The sequence below is a fragment of the Erinaceus europaeus genome, chromosome 10 (genome assembly GCF_950295315.1).
Source record: "Erinaceus europaeus chromosome 10, mEriEur2.1, whole genome shotgun sequence".
Lineage (NCBI taxonomy): Eukaryota > Metazoa > Chordata > Mammalia > Eulipotyphla > Erinaceidae > Erinaceus > Erinaceus europaeus.
This window is the reverse complement of record NC_080171.1, coordinates 110,227,906-110,240,956: the sequence shown is the minus strand read 5'-3', so window position 1 is coordinate 110,240,956 and position 13,051 is coordinate 110,227,906. Positions and strand designations below refer to the sequence as shown.

Sequence of the window (13,051 nt, the reverse complement as noted above, 5' to 3'; positions counted from 1 at the left end):
ACTGTTCCTGGATGCCATTTTTTCCATTTTGTTGCCCTTCTTGCTGTTGGATAAGACAAGAGAAATAGAGAGAGGAGGGGAAGATAGAGGGGGAGAGACCTGCTTCACCACTTGCAAGGTGACCACCTGCAGGTAGGGAGCTGGAGGCTCGAACTGGGATCCTTAGGCTGGTCCTTGTGCTTTGTGCCATGTACGTTTAACCTGCTGCACTGCTGCCAAGCCCCCAACGTTCTCTTGATTATATATGTATATATATATATATATGTATATATGTATATATATATATATATCCTTTTGTTGCCCTTGTTTTTTATTGTAGTTACTATTGTTGTCGTCGTTCTTGGATAGGACAGAGAGAAAAGGAGAGAGGAGGGGAAGACAGAGGGGGAGAGAAAGACACCTACAGACCTGCTTCACTGCTTGTGAAGTGACTCCTCTGCAGGTGGGGAGCCAGAGGCTGGAACTGGGATCCTTAAGCCTGGTCCTTCCACTTTGGGCCACCTCACTTAACCCGCTGGGCTACCGCCCGACTCCCCGGTTCCCTTGGTTGTAAGAGACTACCCAATATACTATCTGACCTGTACTCCAACTCCTGAAAGATCTGCTGTTGTTCAGTTCAAGAATGAGATTTAAAATGTCTGTTTTTGTTTTACCTTTTTATTTGTGCGAAACTTGTACATATGTTTGAGAAAAAAAGTGTGAGAAATAGGTAAGGATATCAATGAATGAAAGGCTGATGAGAGATGAGGTATTTACTTAGTTTTGAAATATTTGCTTATTAAAGAGCATATTAGAAATAAATAGAAAAAATTGCAAACGTGAAACCCAGCAGATACCATCTTACTCAAATGATCAGTGTTAATGTCACCAGCAATGAAACAGTAAGAGTATCATGATACCTGAGAAGCAGGGGGTTGGGGTGTGTGCAGTAAGGATAGAACACTAGTTTGTGGGGTTCCTCCTCAAACTGCTAACGTGCACGCAAAAAATGTGGAAACTTCAGTTTTTAAAAAAAATTATTTATTTATTTTCCCTTTTGTTGCCCTTATTTTTTAATTGTTGTTGTAGTTGTTGTTATTGATGTCATCATTGTTGGATAGGACAGAGAGAAATAGAGAGAGGAGGGGAAGACATAGAGGGGGAGAGAAAGACACCTGCAGACCTGCTTCACCACCTGTGAAGCTACTCCCCTGCAGATGGAGAGCCCGGGGTACCAATCCGGATCTTTCTGCGGGTCTTGCGCTTCACGCCAAGTGCGCTCAACCCGCTACACTGCCGCCTGACTCCCGGAAACTTCAGATTTACCTAAACGTAAAATAATTGACCTGTAATCCTCAAAATCATAAAAGACAAAGACAAATGAAGGATAGGATCAGGTTAAGAACTGTGTCGAATAAACATCCTGAATCTAGAAAAAAATGTGATGAAGACAGCTGTTGTGGTAATTGACAACATTTGTTAATAGTGTTGTGACAATATTGAATTTCCAGGTTTTTATCTTGGGATTGTAATTATGTGGGAGGTATTCTTACACTTTTAAAGATTAGCAGAAAATTTTATCTTCAAGTGTGCATATTACATTAGCGAAGTGAGAGACTATAAATAGTGAAAAATATTTAAAAGGGTAAATTTAATAAATATATACAGAAGTTTATAATTCTTACTGTATTCTAGGAGCTTGAAATTATAGAAACATTAAAGATTACTTGAAGAACAGATAAAAAAGCAACCTAGAAAGAAAAACATATAATTATTTCTGTTTGTCATATATATGTATATTCATTATAAATGTATGCATACATCTATTAGGATGTATTCATATATACAATTATATACATATCCACTGTAGTCACATATACATATATTTTAGAATATATATTCAAATATAAACATGTCTAACATATATATCTAAATATATATTCATGTTTGCTAGAATATATTAATGTACTTATTTTTATCTGTAGATAAATATTTTTCTGAAATTTCATAATTGAGAGCTTGCATTGAATGATCAACTATTACATTATTATAACAGAAATTACTCCCTTACTTTTACCCTCCAATATTCAAGGAAAATATCCTCATTCCACACAGGCTAGATCGTCACACTTTGGGTGTCCATCAAGTTTACACAGTTGGGTCTTCATTAACTGCCACATGGCTCAGAGTTGTGCTTGGAATCCTGAGGCAGGGCCCTTCCAACCCCAGGAGTAGCAGTTGGTCTAACACCAGCAGCATCTTTGATCTTCAGGAGGACCAGAAACTAGACCTTCAGTTCTCCTGTCCACAGAGATTTTTTTTTTTACTGTCCAGGAAGGATATCATCGGTCAGCATGAACAAAGAGAGAACTCCCTTATTCTATAAGATTAAGGACTACAAGCCACTGAAGAATACCTCAGGAAGGTATATAATCTTACATCTTCAGTGCTTTCTTACGCTAACAAGAATAGTGCAAGTATGCTTTTTAATATATGAGTAATGTCTCGTGGGACTCAAGATTTCTGCTTTAAATAATATATTTTTTCCAAAGCTAAATTTATAATATATATTATAACTATAGATGATATTTTAAGGTACACTACATTTAAAAATAACTATGTGAAAAAAATATTGAATTAGGAGACAATCAGGGTTTGTAATTCTCAAGCATTCTTCAGTTCATTGTTATGATTTCGAAAGTCTGAGGTTTTGACCAAGGTTTAAAATTATGACAATATTTCTTAGGTAACTCCTTTCTCTGGTGTGTATTTCACAACATAAAACAAAAAAAAAATTGTATGTCCACAATGTGAAAACATCAGAAGGTATGTATATATGCTTATCTCGCAGCATGCATACATTCACACATGGGGTACATTTAGGTAGAACTTTTGGATGGTTTGGACTACTCTGCCAGTTAAATGTGTATTGATAATTCATTTCATACCTTCAGAGATATTTTGTAATATGTCTAGGTAGCATAGTTCCTTGGCGACAGAACTGAATTGGTTTGCAGTGTTCCTTGACCCACTGTCTTCACTCTTTTGTTTCTTCCTTGCACTTGTTTTGCATTTATTTGTTTTTGTCTACCTTCCTATCTATCATTTACTCACATACAGCATATATTCCTAATTCTCACAAGATTTTTTTTTTGAGGATTGTGCTTGAATCTCACTGATTACTAACATAAATAATTTCATTGTTTATTTTGTGCATCACTAAGTTTGGATGATTTTAATTTCATTTCTCTGACTTTACTTCTTTGATTATTAACATACAGGAAAGTACACTGGAAATTTTTTTTTCAGAAAAATTCTAATATTACATTTGAGATACAGCCTTATTTCATCTAATTTGACTGTAATTCAAACCATAAAATAGCTTCATAATTGAAGCCAATATTATTTCTGTAGAGCATATTTTTCAGAAATATATTTTTCAAGTGCATTGTTTTCAGTTAAATGAGAATCTGTTATATTTCTTCATATGGTAAAGATACATGATACTCAAGTTTTCATTAGAAATAAAAATAATAAAAAATTATATGGTATGTCATTCATAAGATACTTAGGAAAAATGGCTTATTTTCTAGAAGACATTGATTTTGATACGTAAGAGTCAGTATTGTATGAGGACTACTATGGTCACAGAGCTCAAGTGGTGAGTTAAGACATTAAGAATTGAATAGACCAACCGACATTATGGGATGCAGAAGGTGGAAGGTCTGGCTTCTGTAATTGCTTCCCCAATGAACATGGGTGTTGACAGGTCAATCCATACTCCCAGCCTGCCTCTCTCTTTCTCTAGTGGGGAAAGACTCTGGGGAAGCGGAGCTCCAGGACACATTGGTGGGGTTGTCTATCCAGGGAAGTCCAGTTGGCATCATGGTAGCATCTGGAACCTGGTGGCTGAAAAAAGAATTAACATATAGATCCAAACAAATTGTTGACTAATCATAAACCTAAAGGCTAGAATATTGCAGATGAAGATTTGGGGTTTCCATTTTATAGATAATTAGTAAGCCTATTTTAGTTATATTCCAAAGTGCCCATGACTATATAGAGGGATAAAGAATAGGGAAACTATCAAGGGAGGGGATGGGATATGGAGTTCTGGTGATGGGAATTGTGTGGAGTTATACCCCTCTTATCCTATGGTTTTTGTCAGTGTTTCCTTTTTATAAATAAAAATAAAAAAATTGAATAGACTTCTATTAAACTTGATTTTCATAAAAAACTCTTAATTTTTCTACTTTAGTCCTGGTGCAGGTCCATCTGGAATTTTGCATTCACCTTATTATTTATAATTTCTATAGAGTATAAATTTTATATACGTATTTATGTATTTATTAGTATCCCATCATTTCAGATATAATCATAAGTTATAAGCCTTATTGCCACTTCTTATTCTGCTTTGCTTCCATTTCTTTGTTCAATTCTTTGTATTGAAAGCATCCTGGAGAAATTCTTTCAAACAAGTCTGTTGCTATAAACTTTCTGTGGCTTTGTGTGACCAAAAATTTCTTCAGTTTACTGTCACATCTGAATTCTCATTTTCCTGCCTCAGAAATTGCAATGACCGGTTTCTGTGACTTCACAATCATACTGCAAATGAAAGTTTACTTCAGTTAGGGTCAGTGAAATACCTCACTTTGATAATGCACTGCTTTGCTATGTGTATAACTTTGGCTCCATCCTGGATCCCACTACTGAAGACAGCTCAAATGCTATGGTCTCTTTCACTCTTTCTTTGCTCTCTGCCTCTATCTAAAAAACAAAACTAGGGGCCAGGTGGTGGCGCACCTGGTTGAGTGCACATGTTACAATGTGCAAGGACCCGGGTTCAAGCCCCCTGCAGGGGGAAAGCTTTGCGAGTGGTGAAGCAGGGCCGCAAGTATCTCTCTGTCTCTCTCCCTCTCTATCACCCCCTACCTTCTTGATTTCTGGCTGTCTCTATCAAGTAAATAAAGATAATTCAAAAATAATAAAAACTATAAGACCAAACCAATCAACAACAAAACAATAAAAGAAAGTTTAATTTAGTTAGATGAATAGGTGTACACATTATATATAAGCCTCATAGTATATTATTCCACAGAAGGGTACAGTACTAAATTTCAGTGCTCTCACTATTTAAATTAATATCGAAGAATTAAAAGTTGGTAGTGTGGCCATTTAAAAAATTATTTTTAAAAGATGTACTATTGGGGGGTTGGGCAGTAGCACAGTGGGTTAAGTGCACATAGTGTGAAGCCCAGGACTGGAGCAAGAATCCCAGTTCGAGCCCCCAGGTCCCCACCTGCAGGGAGGGTCGCTTCACAAGCGGTGAAGCAGGTCTGCAAGTGTCTTTCTAACCCCTGTCTTCTGATCCTCTCTCGACTTCTCTCTGTCCTATCCAACAGCAGCAGCAGCAGCAACAACAATGGCAACAAAATGGAAAAAAAAAAAAAAAAACAGCCTCCAGGAGCAGTGGATTCATAGTGCAGGCACTGAGCCAGCAATAACTCTGCAGGAAAAAAATAGATGTACTTTTTATTTTTGAATCCATATGGTAGTGTCATATGGAAAGAATAGTCAGAGCACCACTCTGATACATACAGTGCTGGAACTCAAACCAGCAGCTTCAGTCATGCAAAGTCTATGTTCCACCGGCTGTGCTGTCTTCCCAGTTGCAAGAGTTATTTTTCTTAGTCAAGTCAATCAAGCGGTGTTTGTGTTCAAAGAATTGCCGGGTTCTCCAACAGTATAATCTGAAGCTGGGGAGTAATCTGCTCCTGCCCTATCTGCTTAAATTTTGCCAGTTATTTCACTTCCTAAGAACCTTGTGGAAATCTAGGCCTTTACATTTTCTTAGCATTTCTTGGTTTTACTCTTTTCTGTTGGTGGTAAAAATGTTATGACTTTTTAATTTCATGTTAAGATTTACTGTTGAATATCTTTTATTTTTATAAAAAGGAAACACTAACAAAAACCATGGGATAAGATGGATACAACTCCACACAATTCCCACCACCAGAACTCTGTATCCCATCCCCTCCCCTGATAGCTTTCCTATTCTTTATCCCTCTAGGAGAATGGGCCAAGGGACATTATGAGGTGCAGAAGGTGAAAGGTCTGGATTCTATAATTGCTTCTCCCCTGAAATGAGCATTGACAGGTTGATCCATACTCCCAGCCTGTCTCTCTCTTTCCCTAGTGGGGCAGGGTTCTAGGACACATTAGATTGGTGGGGTCATCTATCCAGGGAAGTCCAGTTGGCAGCACAGTAGCATCTGGAACCTGATGGCTGAAACAAGAGTTAACATATAAAGCCAAATAAATTGTTAACTGATCATAAACCTAAAGGCTGGAATATTGCATATGAAGATTTGGGGGTCTCCATTTTGTAGATAATTTGTAGGCCTATTTTAGTTATATTCCAAAGGGCCCGTGACTATACTTGTTGAATATCTTTCTTACATCTTTCATTTAGTTTGATTTTACTGTGTCATTCCCTGCCCCCTCCTGAGCCATGCAATGTTTTTTTGAATTTTATATCTGTCCTTTGCTCTCTATATTCTAGCATCAGGGATGAAAAGGATGTGCGGAGCTTGGCCTTTGACATCTCCAAAGAAGTAGAGTCTTTAAGAAATTCCAGTTTGGTTACCAGAGCAAGAGTGAGTGCCAGTCACAGTCCAAGAAGACTCACAGAGTGGAAAGCAGACAAGGTTACAGGAGCAAGAGTGAGTGTCAGTCTCAACCCAGAGAGACTCAGAATGGAAAACAAAATGCTGAGATATTGTTAATGTAGGTGCTGAAATACATTAATTTTTCTAGGTCCTCAACTTACAAAAAAATCTTTTGTCAGAAATCAGTCTTCCATTGGGGTTGGGACAGCTGTCCTATTAAGATGTATAAGACTATTTGAATCTTTTTTTTTAAAGTTTTATTTATTTAAATATTTATTTAATTTATTTATTCCCTTTTGTTGCCCTTGTTGTTTTATTGTTGTAGTTATTATTGTTGTCGTTGTTGGATAGGACAGAGAGAAATGGAGAGAGGAGGGGAAGACAGAGAGGAGGAGAGAAAGACAGACACCTGCAGACCTGCTTCACCGTCTGTGAAGTGACTCCCCTGCAGGTGGGGAGCCGGGGTTCAAACCGGGATCCTTATGCCGGTCCTTGTGCTTTGCGCCACCTGCGCTTAACCCGCTGCGCTACAGCCCGACTCCCTATTTGAATCTTTTTAACACTATGCCCCAAATTTTCTCTCTTTCTCTTTTTTTGATAGGATACAGAGAAATTGAGAAGGGTGGGAAAGAGAGAGAGAAAGAGAGAGAGAGAGAGAGAGAGAGAGAGATACATGTAACACTGCTATGTTCATGAAGCTTCCCTTTGGAGTCTTGAACCCTGGTCTTTGCACATGGTAACTGTGTGCTCACCCACCTGGTTCCACTATGCTCAAGTTTAATGACAATGTATCTTAAGTTTATGTTTGTATTTACTCTTCAAGAAAAGTAATAGTTGTGAGTGTCTCTAGGTTTTTTTTTTTCTGGTTGTGATATAAAATGCTGCAAATATAAAATGGAAATGAAAACCTACTTATATGATTGTGTAGAAAATGCAGGGGATGACAGAACAATTTGATAAACTGGACATGTCAGCTATGCTTAAGCTGGAATTGGCACAGGACCGAGAGCGAATTTCCCAGCAGGCCCTCCCAGAGGTTTCCCTGGTATCTTCTGGTCTAGATCGGTAAGCTCCACAGATTTCATTCTCAGAAGGTTTTCCTTGATTCATAAACATCCAAAATCTTTTTCAAAAGGAGTCCTTTGTATATGCATACAATGCAAATTACAATAAATTAAGGTGAACTGAAAATTGTATTCAGTTTCCCATTAAAAAAAAAAAAACAACCTTAACCTTTGAGGGTTCTATTGATAGTGGATCCCACGTTGCATATGACATGATGTATTTTTATAAATACATATACAATTTGTGGAGCATTTCTATCCAACTGTAGCATAAATGGGACAAATTAAACTCTGCTCGTATTGATGACAATACAATAATTGTGCAAAATGCAAGGAACCTGAGTGGTGAATGTAATAAGTTAGTTAGATCACGTATCACAAACAAATTAAAAAAAATGAAAGAAAAGAAAGAAAAACAAATTCAAGCCAGAGTACAAATAACACTGTTGACGATATCTTTTTTCTAAATAAATGTATTCCAACAGAGAATTACTTAAAGCCAAAAGTTTTCTGTATTATAAATGGTCCTGTTATATGAGTGGCATACTATATTCAAACATGAAATGGGAAATAGACTGCTTAGTGAGAAGAGTTATTAAACTGTACCCGTGTGGTCTTTCAGACCAACTTCATCCCGTGCTTAGGGCCTTTCATTTCATAGATTTTTGCTCAAAAGCAAATATGATTCCTCAACAGTTTGGCTTCCTATGAAACCAACCTTAATGTAATGGTGATGTTTTATTTGAGACACATTAAATGAGATTTAGCTTAACTGAAGGGTCTAATGGATTAGCCCCACGTTCTAGTTATGTCAGACCTATTACAGGTCACTCTTCAGCACTTGGTACTTAAGTGTTGTCTTCACTTCTTTCTTTCTGTTTCTTTTAGTAAAATGAAAGCCAAAGAGAAACACCCATCCAAACTGTGGCTAGAAATTGAACACCTGAATAAGGGTGAGGCTCTTAGTTCTTTGGGGGTAAGGGGATAGTATTTTGCTAAATCAGGATCTAAACATGTCACTGATGTGCATTTTCTTTTTGTGTGAATGTTTTTAACCAACCGAGAGTTAGCTTCCTACACAAGTATGAGAGAAGCTCTTAGGAGCCAGTCTGGATCCCAAGGTTAAACGTGTGTGTGTGTGTGTGTGTGTGTGTGTGTGTGTGTTTACTCTTACCTGATAAAATATTTGAAGAATCATTTTATTTGGTTTTATAATATACATTTGAAATATTTTCCCTAAGCCTAGTAAAAGTAAAATTATTATAAAGTGAGGACTACTTTTTTCAGTATCTAAATATTTCAGTATATGACATATATCATATAAACACTTATCTAACTTACAAACCTTTAAAATTTTGTTTTAGTCTACTTCCCAGATTTAGAATGCTCCCTTGTGTTGTAGGTAGCATGAGGCAAAGCTACTCTGATGATGTGAAAGTCTGCTGATCAAACTGAATCGGGTCTTGGGAACACTTATCTGTGGGTTCAGAATCTTCTAGGATTTTGGTGCCTAAAGCATAGTTGAGGAGACATGATAGAATACTAGACAGAGACTGAGAGGCTCACACTAAGTGGGCAGTGAAGACTTGGACACTCAGACTTACTATGGTCAGGATGTTCTTAATCACTCTTCACTGTTTTTTTTTTCTCCCAGCCATAGATTTTTTTTCTTTATTGGAGGGGATTAATGATTTACATTAATTAATGTTAAAGACAGTAAAGTACAGTCATCTGTACATGTGTAACATTTCTCTGGTTTCCATATAGCAATCTAAACCCCGCACTCCCTCCTCTGCCACTCAAGAGTCTTTTATTTTGGTACAATCCTGTTTTATTTTTCCTTTTTCGTTTAATTAATTTATTTTTAAATTGATTTTTATTTGTAGTTTAATAATGGTTCACAAACCATTGGATTACGGAGGTAATGGTTCCACACTGCACCTGTTACCACAGTTTTGTGCCTTTCCCTGTCCCCACCCCAGCACTTTCCTTGCCCTCCAAGAATAACCACCATACTTTTCACGAAGTCTTGGTGAAAGTTTGACTATTTTTTTCTTCACAAATTCATGTTTCATTCTGTTGCACATATGAGTGGAACCATCCCATAGTATTCCTTCAGAAAAATGCAAGTCATTTAGTAACAGAAACTATAAAAATAAGAGAACTTGAACATAAAACAAACAAACTGAAGAGTAAGACTCCTTGACTCCCCCCCCCCCCATTTCTTTTTAAATTTAAAGTCAGGGTGGGAGGCAGCACCATCAATATGCAAAAACCTTTCATGTCTGAGTCTCCAAGGTTTCAGGATCTATCCTGGGCATCACTGTAAGCCAGAGCTGAAAAGTGCTCCAGTGAAAAAGAAGAAAAGGAAGGAAAAGAAAAGAAAGAAAACAAAAAGGAAGAGAGAGAGTGAGTGCCTTTGGATGAACCCATGCATTCTTGGATACAGAATACCCCTGAGCTGTCTCATGGATATTATTATTGTTATTATTTATTTTTATTTATATTTATTTAAAGGTGGGTTAAGAAAGAGAGGGGAGAAACAGTTGAGATACCAAAGTGTTGCTCCACCATCCATAGAGCTCCCTTGGCTCAAACCTAGGCCTTAAAACATGGTAAAGCAAATGTTCTAGGATAAGCTGTCCCCTACTGCCCAGTCCCGTCAGGTCATTCTTATAATAGTTTGTCCCAGAAAAACTCTCATTCGAATGTATTAGTACAAAAGTTGAATACATAAGCTCTCAGGATACTATGCATTATAAGAAAGAAAGAAAGAAAAAAAGCAAGAGTGAATGTGACCTATTGCACCAAAGAAAGGATTCTCAGGAAGGAAGGAAAGGGACAGGATGAAGGGACATTGGGATCCTATTGTGTGTCTTCTAGACACCAGTCAGGGGGAGACGAAGGTTGAAGTCTGTTCTGTAAACCATTTACCCCTCAAGAAAATTAAGGGAAAAGAGAGAGAGAGAGAAAGAGAGAGAGAGAAATAGAAGCTACCATCAATAGGCAAGGAAATAAACTAGGGGAGTCGGGCTGTAGCGCAGCGGGTTAAGCGCAGGTGACGCAAAGCACAAGGACCGGCATAAGGATCCCAGTTCGAACCCGGCTTCCCACCTGCAGGGGAGTCGCTTCACAGGCGGTGAAGCAGGTCTGCAGGTGTCTATCTTTCTCTCTTCCTCTCTGTCTTCCCCTCCTCTCTCCATTTCTCTCTGTCCTATCCAACAACGACAACAACAATAATAACTACAACAATAAAACAACAAGGGCAACAAAAGGGAATAAATAAAATATATATTAAAAAAAGAAAATAAACTAGAAAAAAGTTGTTGCAAAGTAGATGAAATACAATGTACAGTACTGCAAACTGAAATTTTGACTCACAAGAAGAAACATGGCAAATGAAAATATTCATGCTAAAAGAAGTGATAGGCGGGGGAGGGGGGCAGGTGGTGGTGCACCTGGTTAAGTGCACATGTTACAATGCACAAGGACCCAAGTTTGAGTCCCCAGTCCCCACTTACAAGTGGTGAAGCAGGGCTGCAGGTGTCTCTTGGTTTTTTTCTCGCAACCCTTTCCCTCTCAATTTCTGGCTGTCTATCCAATAAAGATAATAAAAATGAAAATAAAAGTGATTCTGGTGGTGGTTGTTTGTCAAAAGAAACACCTTTTATTTGACGCCTGGAATGCCAGCTTTACAGCTTTATGTTAATTCAGCTCTTTGCTAACCCTTTCATTTTCCACCAAGGCTTTTTTTTTTTTTTTTTTTTTTTTTAACGTTTTCCTGTTAATTTGAGATCTGGGGCTGTAGTATTTTTTGATAAATGAATTGATTTAACTGTAAAGATGCTAGTGATAGGAGAATTCAATATAAATAATTTGTGAATGTCAACCTTACTCTTTATTTTTTAATTAAAAAAAATTTTTTTATATTTATTCCCTTTTGTTGTCCTTGTTGTTTTATTGTTGTAGTTATTATTGTTGTTGTCGTTGTTGGATAGGACAGAGAGAAATGGAGAGAGGAGGGGAAGACAGAGAGGAGGAGAGAAAGACAGACACCTGCAGACCTGCTTCACCGCCTGTGAAGCGACTCCCCTGCAGGTGGGGAGCCGGAGGCTCAAACCGGGATCCTTACGCCGGTCCTTGCGCTTTGCGCCACATGTGCTTAACCTGCTGCACTACTGCCTGACTCCCCCTTAAATACTCTTTAGCATATGTCTTAACTGCACGTTAGTTAGTGGACCTTCTTTTACTTGCCTGGATTCTCTTTTCCTTTTGTCCCATGGTTCTGTAACTCACACTGGACTAGATCTGAGTAGGATTGGTCTGTACTAGCTTGTGAATATTTTGGACTGAAGACGGGCTAATGTAAATTCAGGGTAGGCAGACTCCAAATAACAGTGACTATCCAATATATATTTGTAGGTGGATTTCTCCATGGACAATAGGAGAAACATTAAAAAAGCACTTCAGTGGGGCCAGGATGGTGGTGCAGGGTTAGGGTTCAAGCACCTGGCTCCCCACCCACAGGTGGATCACTTCACGGTGAAATAGTTCTGCAGGTGTCTTTCTCTCCCCCTCTCTGTCTTCCCCTCCTCTCTCGATTTCTCTCTATCCTACCCAACAATAACAAGAACAAAAACAACAACAACAACAACATCAACAAATGGCCACCAGGAGCAGTGGATTCGTAGTGGCAGGCACCGAGCCCCAGCAATAACCCTGGAGAGAAAAAAAAAAAAAGAAAAAACACTTGAGTACCTTTGTAACGGATCAACCAAGAAAGGTTTTAACTCAAGGGAAGTGGAGGAGGTACGACATGTATAGGTCTTATATATATAAAATAGGTTATACAAAGGCTGTGGCCCCCAGGACAGGTGTTTTAGAAAAGGAACAAAGACCAGAACCTTGCTTCCTTTCGAATACCAGAAGACAGAATGGTTTTCTTCGCAAAACATCCGTTGCCATTGGTGGGAGTACTGATAGGCTTGACATTTTTCAGAAAACACCTAAAAGAGGTGTTATCAGGTATTATTGCTTAATTTTGAGAAGCTAACAGTGTAACTTAGAGCTTATATATATATATTCTCCTTGAATACTGCAGAGCAATAAAGTGTTTGTATAACGCTTTAATATTTATATTTAAAATATTATTATTATCATTTATTTATTTGCTACTTATATATATTTTTTCACTTATATTTTTTTCACTTTGGTTTTGCACCTGTATGATTCTACTTCTGCTTGTGGAATTTTTTTAAAGATAGAGAATGACAGGAGCCAGGTGGTGGTGCACCTGGTTAAATGCTTCCAATTACAGTGAGCAAGGATCCAGGTTCAAGG

General features: G+C 37.8%; 1 protein-coding gene across 1 annotated transcript in view; it reads left to right on the top strand.

The window, feature by feature from the left end:
• The first annotated feature begins 2,231 nt into the window (after window positions 1-2,231).
• LOC103128973 (serine/threonine-protein kinase MRCK alpha-like) overlaps window positions 2,232-13,051 on the top strand; it is a 57,603-nt gene continuing 46,783 nt past the window's right edge. Inside the window, exons 1-4 of the mRNA XM_060200505.1 lie at window positions 2,232-2,404; window positions 6,542-6,701; window positions 7,576-7,712; window positions 8,600-8,664. Of these exons, the coding sequence (XP_060056488.1) occupies window positions 2,334-2,404; window positions 6,542-6,701; window positions 7,576-7,712; window positions 8,600-8,664 (433 nt within the window). The 5' untranslated portion in view covers window positions 2,232-2,333. The remainder of the gene's footprint in view (window positions 2,405-6,541; window positions 6,702-7,575; window positions 7,713-8,599; window positions 8,665-13,051) is intronic.